The following is a 12,600-nucleotide window of genomic DNA, read 5'->3' as shown; positions in this document are numbered from 1 at the left end:
ATCATTTGACATAATTCAACATCCATTTGAAAATGTAAATTTCTGAAGGCTTACATAAATTCATTCTGAAATAAAATAGTGGTAGTAAACATCTTATAATGTCCTATGACTATTTGAAAGGTAACATTAAAATATAAACTAGTAGTCTTTGGCCAGGTTTCTTGATTAAGTCTTGGACCCTTCTCTTTTATAAACAGAATTACCCGTCTTTATCATTGAGTTTTTTTTATAATAAAGATGTGATATTCCTTCATTTAATTTTAAAATACTCTCATACTAGAAAGGATGGTGCTAATTTTAATATGCAAATTTTATATGATCTGGCCTGGTGAGATATTATTTCTGCTTGTTAAACAGCATCCTTTCCTTTGTTTTACTATGTAGCGTAATATGCATTAAAACATTTTATACTAAAGTCATTAGAAAAATAACAAATATGGCAAGGTTTACATACTAAGCTTAATAGAATAATGGCACAGATTCTCCCTAGACACACAATTTTGTGTATATTTTATGGATATGAAAAAAATGGGAGATACATCTGTATTGAAATGTAATAAAACTTAATTTTGACATTGCTTTCTTGTTACTGCTCAGTGAGAACTATATTTGCTACTTAACAGTGAAAGCTTCCTATACCCATGAAATTTCTTTTCCTGTCTTAACCGTAATAGAATTTTTTATATAATTTTGTCATTATATACCTAAATTTGGGTTTCTATAAATATGGTAAATTCTCAGAAGACTATAATCCTAGGCATGCGTACGAAAGAAGATTATATAGACCTTATTTCAGAATGATGCTAATTTGCTTGCCTATAAATGGTTTATTACTTCATTTTGTTACTTTTCTTTAAATGACAGATTCTGAATAGAAAAGCTTTTTATTTAAAAAATAACTTCATGTGAGCCGTTTCCTCATTTTTAGAAATAATATTACTTATCTACTGTATTTTGTTGATTTTTTTAAGGGGGGAGGTGCTTAAAATCAGCTATCTGGTCTGTCAGGAAATGTCAACTATTGAAAATTAAAACATGTTACTTCTACAGCACACATTGATTTCTATTGCAAACTTACATTAATAACTTGATTTTTAGTATTTTAGATTTCAAACATTTATTCCCCTTAATATTTTTAAGCAACCGTTAAGAGTTTAATGAATTGTAATTTAGAACATTGCTATTTGTGGGTAGCCACGTATGTGGTATGGGCAAATGGTAACTTGTTCCTTTTGCAAGAATCATATACTTGGAGACAGAACTCAGTTGGTGAATCTGAGTGTTCATTTGGTAATTTGACTATTAAATGCCCAAAGGCTAAGATAAACTATTTTACCATGTGTATGTACAAATTCGCAGTTGGCTTGTGGTTTGGTAAAGATGAAAGAAACTAATGTAAGCTGTTTGTCCTCTGACCTTATTCTGTAGTGTTTGAATTCTCTGCATGAAATACAACCTTGATGGGAACTGAATTTTATGACTAAGGTTCTTTTCTACTTTGTGAGGTTATTGTAGCCTAGTTGTGCCTCTATTACTGGTGGATGGTTGCAAGAACCAGGTGAAATTCTGGCCTTGCTGGGCTCTGTATGTTCAGGGAGAGATTATGGGGGAGCAGATTCAGTGAGTACGTACCCCAAAAGGAGCCAGATCTCTAGGGTACGTTCTCATCGGAGAAGCAGTTCAAGGGTAAGGGCCTTGGATTAAGGCAGAGGGAATCCCTGGGGAGGGATGAAAGTAGAAAGTTGGAGATTGGGTGAGAGCTTGGCAGGGCAGGTGTGGTAATAGCTATGCTGAACTTCCATAGGTTTGGATTTATCTCATTAGTATTTCTTTCTGGAGTTTTAAATTTGCATATATCTAAATTTGATCAATTTGAGGAAATGTACACATTCATGTTTACATTTCTTTTACATTTCAAAGTTTGCTTTTCTTATGAACTATAAAGAGAATGAAATATGTGAGTAAATCAAGATCAGTAGTCATCATTAATTTTATTATTTCTGGCCATGGCCCTTACAATATACTTTGAAAATATTCTAAGCCTGGTCTTGTTTACATTCCTTCCTACTTTTGTGGCCAAATTATCTAAAATAAAATGTCCTTGATTTTGGTTTGGATGATTGAAAGCTACATTGTCTCATAATGTAGTCTTTGAAAACTTGTTTTCCAAATAAATCAATAGGAAAGAGGACTAAATTCTGAGTAACATTTTCTTAGAGTAACACCACCTGTGGATTACATAGCTTTTGCCCTGTGACTGGCATCTAGCTGGCATCAGGTATGGCCAGAGAACAAAAGGGAAGGCAATCCCTAGAGCCTTGACAAACATTTGTAGACTTGACAGATGCCTGAGTGAGCAGGAGGGAAGGGAGGGCTGGATCTTGCCCAAAGGCAGGCACATGCTGCTCTCTGGTTCAGGCCTTCTCTTAGAGGTTAAGGAATTATAAATCCAAAACATATTTTCTTTTTCTCTTTGGACTAGTACTTTTGTCTTAAGAACCACAAAAATGTTGCATAGTTGGGTAATCAGTTTTGCTCAAATACTTTTGCATATTTGTTGCATACTTCATCCTGTCATGCTGAAGGGTGGTAAAGTTTTATATTTTATACTTGGAAGTACTTGTATTAGAAAATGGAGAAAAAGAAAAATGTTTATTCTAAATATACAGCTGTAGAGTTTTTGGACAAGAAGAAGAAATAGTGTTATTCCCACAGGGGCTTGGGTGGGAATACAGATCTCTGTTCACAGCACTTGTCAACTGTTCAATTCAGTGAAGAAACATGCTGGGTTGGTCAAAAAATAATTTAAATACCTACTGAAGTTTGTGGGGTTTTCCCCCCCCAATGCATGAAGAATGGCACAATGTAGTTCTTCTATGGACTAATGTGGGGAAAATTCACTATAATCTTTAACATTAAACTAGTTGTCTTATTATTATCCCTTACCTGCCAATCTTGATTGCTGTGTGGACAAATTCTGTGTTGTCAAAGCCAGAAATACCAGATTAGGTGGTTATAATCCGAAAAGCTCTAAAATCATAGAAGTGCATATTTCTTACAGCCTGTCTTTTTTTTTTTTTTTTTCTCCTCAAAATTATGGAACTTACTGTATAGAACTTGACAGTTCTATTGGTGGACTTTGATACCTACTGGACCCAAGAGACCAGTCTTACCCAAAGCCAAGTTCCTCACAGGAAAAAAACAAATGATAAAAACGATATATACACTGCTTTCTTTCCATATGGGGGTCTGGGATCTTTGCAGTAGAAGCTAGTTTCGTGAGCTGATAGGGAGAGAACTCTGGAATGTTCCTGTTGCAGGTGACTGGCCTTGATCACATCTCATATTGGTATGCTGAGCGAATTGTTATTAATAGCTGACTCTTATTATTGGTCAGAATGACAGGACCACAAGTCAGTAACCAGAGCGTTATAAAGCTAACATTTTCTAGTTTTAAAATTTAAGTTGTTTATCTGGTATAATTTGAGCACGTTGGTGCGCATCTGTGGAGGCTGAACAGTTACCCTGCTAGTCATATTAATTCCAGAGTTTCCTAAACTAACTCCAGCTCCTAAAGGGAAAAGTTTGAGGAAATGAACATTTCTATCTTCATTGAATATTTATTGATATATGTAAATGTTTGTATAATCAACTCTCGATAATATCTGGGTTCTACATGAGCAAGTGTGGGGCTTGTCGGAAGTGTCTTTTTATCCTCATACTACTTTTGCTCACTTTTCCCGTTGAAGTTGGTCAGTCTATTTTGGCTGATTCAATTTTGTGGTATTTTTGGCTCTCAATTCTCTGATGAGAGAAAGGCAAACCCGGTTAGGGGCCGGTAGGAAGGCTGAGGATTGGTCAAATCGCTTTTCCTTCAGTCCATATGATTGAGAGTTGATTGTAAGGTGTGCATCTTAACCGATTTCTTTATTTTCCAAACTTTTCTGTAAACTTCCTTGACCATGATGCACATCCTTTTTGAGATCACTCTTCCTCAACTTCTTTTTTCCACCTAACTGCTCTCCTTATTTTCTCTTTCTCTCTTCCTTTATTCTTATGTAGGCCTGACCAAAGATGGCAGTAATGAAAATATTGATTCTCTTGAGGAAGTCCTTAATATTTTAGCAGAGGAAAGTTCAGATTGGTTTTATGGTTTCCTCTCATTTCTCTATGATATAATGACTCCTTTTGAAATGCTAGAAGAAGAAGAAGAAGAAAGCGAGACCACAGATGGTGTTGATGGTACGTCACAGAATGAAGGGGTTCAGGGAAAGACTTGTGTCATCTTGGATTTACATAACCAGTAACTTTGATGCAGGGACTGAAGTCACTGGCTTGTGAACCCCCCGAAGCAATCTCCTTTTTCTTTCTTTCCTTTGCTCATCCAGGGCTTAACATGCAGTGGGGCAGCTGTGATCGGACAATACAAGGCAACTGTGTGATCTTTTCCCCAGTACAGCGCCTAGCTAGTCCCTTGCTTGGCTTTCCCACTTGAGGAAAGCGGTACCCCTCATTCTCCTACTGGTCCACAAAGTGCATTGAGAATGATGTTCTTGGTAGTATAATTGGTTTCTGTATCGTTTTGTTTCAACTCATGTACTCGCTGAACTAAATTCAGAAACTTAATCGCCAATTGTTTTGTGATTAACCCTTGCTGCTTGTCCTTCTAACACGCTATTCATTAAGATGATTATAGTGGAATTAATTATAAAAATATTTCTAGCATGATTCATAAATTCAGTGCTTCTCTGTTGATCTTTAACATGACTGATGTGTAAAATGATGGTTCTTTAAAAGGCTGATTTTTTTTTTAATTGTAATTTGTTTAGGTTGATTTGTCAGACAGGTTAATACAAATTTCAGTGTAAAATTCTGTATTAATGGTGCTTTTAAAATAATTTGAAAATAACCTCATGTTTTTGCCTTAGGGTAGTTCAGTTACTGTATTCAGATAGTAGTGTGTCTGAATCTTTCTGTCTGTGAAAGCAAAATTTATTTTTAATTTCATTTCCAAATAGACATCCAGAGAAAGTAATTTGTATTTTTTTTTAAAGGAGGCATATTACACAGGAAGGAACATGTGAATATGTTATCTTAAATAATGTTGTACATATTAAAATTATTCATCCTAAATAACGGTCTTTTTCCATTTTTTCCTGTGTTACCTTATTAATTGGCCATCAACTTTGGCTTAGGTATAATATGATTTTTATATTTGTAAATTAAATTTATTAAAGTGGTAATTCTTTTTAGGAGAATCAATTTTTGCTGTTAGAAAACCTTAAAAACACCTGTGAATCAATTCATTTAAAATGAGTTTGTTTCAGTGATAGCAAAAACAATTGTATTAGACATATGTAACATGCATTTCTTAAAATGATATTTCATTCATTTCCCACCTCAAACAAAGCTCTTATAGCTTAAGAGCGATAAGATCCAAGACCTTTGATTTCTTTTACCCTTTTTGGGAGTGGTGTTTCATGTTTTTACATCTCTTTGAGCCTCTGTGAAACTTAGCCTAGCTTTGGTTCTTTATAGAGCTTAAAATTGGAAAATATTTGCATTTTTAAACATTTTATTTAACTATGATAATTTCTACTTTTCAAATATTTATTCTTATTTTTCCCATTTAATCAAGTTGCTTTCAGAAAGTAGATTATTCACCCATTTTTTCAGAAGGGAATATGACAAATTTAATTTCTTTTTTAGAGCTCGCTCTTGCTGTCAAAATGAGAGCCTGAAAGTAAAAGTCTCGAATCAGAACCCTGGAAGCACATCAACTTCCCCCTTGACTCAGCATTTACATGTGTCGGGAAAACTGTCCAATTTGCTAATCTTATTTTGAAAAAGCATTATTCAGTAGCTACTTTTGGAAATAGATACACGTGTTGTACATTGGACAGTGATCTCCTAATGCTTAAATAACTGTTATAACCCTAGTTTGTCTTTTCCTGATTATTCAGGGACTATGTTTCATTCTGTTAATGTTTCTGACAGTCAAAAGCTTCTGATTTTGGAATGTTAATATTTTGGAACAAATGAGTATGATTTAATAATGTTCTTTCTGAAAGCTTATGCAGTCTTTGCCTGTATTTATCATGTCTTCCACTTTGAATCTGAGTACTGTGACATATCAGAGTTCATTAGGTTTAAATTCAAAAGCAGTCTTAGGCCTCACTCAGAGAAATTCTCTTAGACAGATGTCTTGAGATTTGTTTTTTAAGCCAGTCTTGTTTCTTCATGCTTCATTGTTACTAACCCTAGAAGATGTTTGATCAGTTCATGAGAAGTAAATAATTAAATTTGTGTGTTAAAAATGTTTGGAATCATTAATTTCTCATCAGGCTCTGCTTTTTTGTCATGCTACTAATGCACATTTTATGTACAGAAATTAATTATGCTGTATTCTTGTAAGTGAAAAATAAGGATGTGAGATTATAATTTGCCATTTCTTTGGTATCCCTTCTGATCAGCCCTTTTGAAAAGCCTCTGATGAAGGTAAAATCCAGGTAGCTGGTGAACCCCTGACTTCTGTGACTGCCTTCAACTTGTGCCTAAGGCTTGCTTTGGTGAGAAAATAAAGTTATTTGCAAAACTGGTATAGAGTACTTTGAAGCTGACCAAAGTTGCTTTGCTTACATTTTATTTATTATGTATGTTACAATTCTTAATCTTCTAAGGCTTTATTGTGTAATTTTCTGTTCGATCATAGAAATATTTTCCTAGCTTGTGTCTTTTAAGCTTAGGAACTTAGTTAAAAAGGCAAACATGTCATCTGTATGTTTGAATGTTTATTTATGGTGAATTTTACATTGTACTGTATTTACTCTGCATTTCCAGAACCAAAGGCACTTTGAGGAATGTTCTCTGAGTTCCGATGGCCTTGTCTCCCCCGAGATGCCCTTCCTCAGACAAAACTGCTGTTTGTCCAATTGAAAAGGCGCTGGGTTCTCTGGAATTTGGCACCAAAACAAGGAAGTGGCACTCAGGGGACTTCTTTTCTGCACTTTAGTTTCTTTCAGCTCTTACTTGCCCTCGGATGTGAGGGATGAGGTGTAAGTCAGTTGGAGAGGTGTCTTCTGGGTGCTGATCTTATTAAATCCCTGAGGCCCAGCTGCCGGCTCACTGCGTCATGCAGATGCCTCGGGCATAATGCGCTGGGTGATATCCTGCTTTTTCACCTTGTACTTGATTCTTTATTCTAGAAATTACCTCCCTGGCTTATAGAGCTGTATCCAGACGCATAAGAAAAACTGTTTTTTCTGCTTGAATTCTGGCGTGTTTTCATTTACAGTTAGCTAGACAGGGCAAAATGTTTCCTCGTTTGGCCTGATGTTTATAACTTTGGAGTATTAGTCAAGGCAGATAGAAGCATAGACAGTTATGAATTTGAACACCTGGCAATTATACCTTTGGGGGCTTGATACTCAGCAACCCTTTCGAAATCAGATTCTGGTCTCTAAAACAAGTAGAACGTTCTCTGTGTTTTGAGCTGTGGAAATTTCTTTGATCACCGTGCATATATGGAGCACTTTGATAAAATCCAGGGATGCAGACTTTATTATCGCAAGTCGATGGACGGAACCCTGTGCTGAATTCTCTGCCGGTTATTTGTTGCGATAACTCTGTAATACACAGGAGTAGATATTAACTAAATTGTGAACTGTCTGAAGTTGGGAGTCAGGTTAGGCTGCATTTGAATCCCTCTTCAAAGCTGAGCCCCACATAGGGTATTTATTAAATATTTGCTGGGGTTAGCCCTGGTGAGTGAGAAGGTCAGGAGTTACCTATTGCATAATAAAATGCTGATTTTTTTAAAACAGCTTAAATAAGTGAAAACAATTATTGGATGTATTTTGTTTTCCAAGAAAAATGACACTTTGAAGTTCAGACAATAAACTGACCTATGCTAGCTGAGGTCTTCACGTGATCTTTCTGCTATCTCATTCGTATTTGTGTCTGGATTTTATCTTTATTGAAGCTCTCAGTCTCTGGATGTAATCCCTTCTTAAACTTTTTAGTCTTTCAGTCCTCTGATGTTCTGATCTTCCCTCATCCCAGAAGGCTGGAAGGTTTGTAGCTTCCTTTTTTCAAAAAATTGTTATGCCATCTATTTAAAAATAAAAAGGAAAATGGTGTAGTGTCTTGACTTGCGTTTTGCCAAGACTAGACTTATGTTCTAGAGCAAGTCTGCCTAGCTTACAGAATCCTCTCTTAGGCGTTCAGGGCCTCGTCTGTAGTCAATGTTGAAATAAATTATGATGCTTCTTACGGGCAGGAGGCAGCTTCGAAACTGAGGCTCAGAGTGACTCATTGGTCTCACCAGGGATGGTGGGAGTGACTGGGATGACCTAAGTATGATATGATACTCAGCCGACCAATTCTGTGACCAACTTCCTGAAAGCCTGCAGCAGCTATAGTACTTGGGTTTCTGTAATGGAGCCAGTCTTCTAAAATTGTGGTGAAACTGCAGGTCCAACGGTGATTCAGCGTTTTAATTACACACGGAACATTTCACTTTGAAAATGTGTGTGGGATAGTGGCCCTGAGGCAGTTGCCACAATAATGTTAATTACCTTTAGACAACTCCCTCAGGCTCTAAGGGAGGTATATAAGACTTGCTTTTTCCAAATTTCTGTATAAGGATTACCAAATAGTCAACTTAGCTATTAAGAGTAATCACCTTAAAACCATCAGAATAAACATACAGGGCAAAAAAGAAGTAAACAACATGGTGATAACTTTTTTTTTTTTTTTTTTTTGCCATTCTCTTTGACCGTAGCCACATCCTAATGGCTTGGGTTCCATTATCATTTCTCTACTCTGCACAGCATTTCTTTACTCTGAGAAGTTTTTTGAATCGTTGTTTCCTCTCTCATTGGTCATTTTTTTAGCAGCTGACCTTTACCCTGTGTCTGCACCTCCTGCTTCTGGCCTCCTCCTTTCTCTCCCGCTGACTCAGTTTCTCTACCCTTAGACATGCCTTTGTTTCCTAGCCCTCAAAACATACGAATGCAGATCAAATTCTTCAAACTCTTATTCCTTTTCTGCCCATTGAGAATCTTGGGAAACCCCATAGATGATCAGTTTTTTTCTAAGGAGGGAAGAGAGGCCGTGATGAGCAACCCTGGGGTTTTGCTCACCCTTCTTTCTACCTGTTTTCTCAGTGTAACGTGACCGCCCCTTATACTCCTTGTAAAACTGTATATGGGACATTTACTAACAAACAGAATTCAGTAGTGTCCTCATCCTAACGCTTTGTTCATTCCTTCCTTTCTACAACTGCTACTTTGACTTTTAGAATCCTGCATTTTCTATTCATTCATTCATTCATTCCCTGCATTTTCTTGACTCTCCCCCCTTTTTTTGTTACTTACAGGCTCCTGTATTACCTTCTGTTTTCCAAGTGCTGTGCTTTCATGTTTATACTCTTTCCTTCAGAGACTGAATATGATGATTCTTGTTTAAATTATTAGTTCAGCCTTTGTCATGTCAAAAATATTGGAAAATGATTCAATATATTCTTTAAGTTCAGAAAAGACAGCTTAGGTTGATACTTTGGAATTATATATAGTACAGTGGCACATTGTTAATTTGTATCACTTTAGGGATTTATACCCAAACTGGAAAAGTTTTAAATCAAGTACTTATTATATTTTCATGTTTCTAATCAACTAATCTGATGTTGATCTAATATGTTGGCTTATTTATGTTAACGCTAACCTTTTCATCAGTGTAGCTCTTTTGACTATATCATAATAGTGGAGGGGTAGGGGGATAGTCTGATTCCCACCATTCTGCTTTTTAAGGGAAAATCCAGGCCTCGCCAGTCAAGAACGTGCAGGAATCAGGAGGGGACATTAGCATCATTAAAAGTGTATTCTAATGCGTTATGCTAATTTCTTTTGCACATTGGATAATACCCATGTATTTAAAAGTTGTCATTATAAGAATAAGTTTGACATTTTACCTAAATAAACTTTCTTGGGGAGTGGTCCAAGATAGCATTCGGTATTACACGGTGGTATGCTGTTTTTGCTAGAGTTTAAGAAAGAATTGGGCTTTGTCTGTGAAAAATAGTTGTTAGACACACACACTGGTTTTGGTTATGTATGCATATCAAGTAACTGGATAGATACAGATAGCCACATGGAACAGTTAATTCACATTTCTGTTTTTAATGTAGTCATTGGTAAGATATACTAATACTTTTTTTCCAGAATGACAATGATGATATCTCAACCAAAATAAATTGCCATTCTCAAATGAAATGTCTCATTTGATGGAAACAAATTGCCATGAACAGAGAGAGAGGGAAAGAGGTTTAGGAGTGGAGGGTGATTCAAACAACAGAATAGGAGTAAAAAAATCTCATACTGCAAGTGGGAGTGTGATTATGGTTTTGAGAAACACACAGAGGGGGTTCCACAGTTTCCAGCAGGAATATGTGAAATATGAAAGGGCTTAGGGGCTTTCTTGGGACACTTCAGACCTTAGTTGTAGGGTGACAGGTTGTGCATGGTGCTGCCTCCACAGGGGATGAGCAGAAATCACCCTACCTTCTACCCTGGTGTCCCCAGGAAATGGATTGGCAACCTGGAACGCCACTTTGGAAAGTTTGCTGATACGCGAGTGTAAAATAACATTTATGTGACCAGGAGATAGAATTGGGAACATCATTTGGTTGGGATGCTAAGTACAGGCTGGTTGGAAAAAGTGTACGGCGAGGTATATGGTACTGATATTTGTTAGAAGGTTAAACATAAACACATTATCAGAACTTTCATTTGCCTAGAGAAGAAATAGAAAGCCTTTGCAGAGTTTTTAGATGAAGAGTAAAAAAGTTGGTATATACCTCCATAATAGTATAATTCTTATTTATGTAATTTTTTATAAAGAAAGTTTGAAACTATGGGAGAAAAGCCATGATTATTCAGACAGTAAAGAGTAAAATTCTATCAAAATATGCTGTCCTTCTTTTGAGTGGCAGTGATAATTGAGTAGGGAAATAAGGTCCCAAGGTCCTTTCACCCCTGGTGCTTGTAATTGATCATCTGTGTCCAAGCAGAAGTCCACTGACATCCAGGTACCACTGAGAGGGAAATGCCATTTCCTGTGGTAATTAGACATCTCTAAAGCCAACAATGCTTTCAGACCTAAGGCAGGTTGTGGAGTTGATTAAATCAGTGATGTTTTTAAAATGCATTTTTCGGTTATAGGTAGTGAAAGTAAGGTTCTAAAATGACATATGAATGATAGATATTTGTATGTTGCAGGAGTGTATTTTTTTAATGGTGAATTTAAGTAAATTTGTTTAATAGTCAATTTATAAACTATAAAATAGTTTAAATTGTCAATTTAAATATTTAAACTATTTTATAGATACTTATTTTTTAATTATCTTAATATTTTCTGTTTGTAACATATTTTCATCTTGTAAACACCAACAGAAGGACCTGGTGGGGTAGCAAAGAGAAAAACCAAGGCTAAAGGTATTTTCTATTTTTCACATTAGCCTTGAGTGAATCAAGTTTAATGCTTGAAAATGCATGACAGTTTATAGATAATGTTTTGTAGATGCAGCTACTAATGCTAAACATTATTGCTTTTTGGTTTTGGGTGCACCTTTGGTTGTAAGTAGTTTTATCAAGGTTTCATTAAAGAGTTTTCTGCCTCGGGCCTATAATTTTAAGTAATTTCCTTTTTCAGATTATCAAAACCTCGGAACAGTCTTTAAACCACACATTAAATTTACAGTATACACATCCTATCTACCTTCTAAAACCTTTCTTTAGTCTAAATTTTTTAGTTACTGTCGGAAATAAAGATGAGTTCATCAATGATTGATTTCCTTTTTCCAAAAGCTCTGATGATGCTGTCTTAGAGCACAATAAAAGCTAGTGGGACCAAACTTGTAGTCTTCAGTAAAATGAAAACAGATTTCATTATGCCGGTATAGAATTTGCTGTGTTTGATATTTTGATTCATTAAAAATTATTACACCTGTCAACCATTCTGTATAGGCTAACAGCTTATTATTGCAGCCTTATTTTATATTCCTTTGGTTTTTCTTGTTCACTTGTAAAGATTTCTATCCTTTAGGGAGGGGGCATGGGGAAAGTGCATGCTTTTCTTTATAAACCTGTAATAGTCTTTTGTGTTCAAGTGCTTGGCACATGGTATGTAGTTTGATTTTGGTGAAACATTAACAGGTGAGACTTTTGCTATGTGATTTACAGGGTTTTGTGATTTCTATTTTAACTTTAAGGTTAGGAAGTTTTAATGTTTTAACTTTGATATCCCGCCTGAATAATTCCCGGGAAGAAAAACAGAATTTTTACCATTTTATTCTTATGTAAGTAATTATGAAATAAATGACCAATAAAGTATAATTTGACTCCTTGATCTAGAGAGGCAAATTCAACATTAAAGATTTAATATTTTAAAAACTGTGTGCAGAGTAAGACTTGTCAGCATTGCACCAGCATTCCGCTCTTGCAGTGTTGCGTATCTATGTTACTCTGAACGGCGTTGAAGAAGAATGAGGACTTTGAGGATGGTTGATGATTTATGAATTCTATTCTGTATTTTTACAAGGTT

General features: G+C 35.7%; 1 protein-coding gene across 5 annotated transcripts in view; it reads left to right on the top strand.

Moving 5' to 3' along the window:
* ASPH (aspartate beta-hydroxylase) overlaps positions 1-12,600 on the top strand; it is a gene marked incomplete at its 3' end in the record, with an annotated part of 214,081 nt that overhangs the window by 35,466 nt on the left and 166,015 nt on the right. The window contains exon 4 of one of the 5 annotated variants that reach the window (XM_079722788.1): positions 11,451-11,492. The exons of 3 other annotated variants lie outside the window; for them this stretch is intronic. In XM_079722788.1, coding sequence (XP_079578914.1) covers positions 11,451-11,492 — 42 coding nt within the window. Of the gene's footprint in view, positions 1-4,062; positions 4,308-11,450; positions 11,493-12,600 lie in introns of those variants that run through there. One more of the 5 variants, XM_079722786.1, reaches the window with a different exon arrangement.

Source organism: Hyperoodon ampullatus (assembly GCF_949752795.1).
Source record: "Hyperoodon ampullatus genome assembly, chromosome: 17".
Taxonomy (NCBI): Eukaryota; Metazoa; Chordata; class Mammalia; order Artiodactyla; family Ziphiidae; genus Hyperoodon; species Hyperoodon ampullatus.
This window is presented reverse-complemented; position numbering and strand designations above follow the sequence as displayed.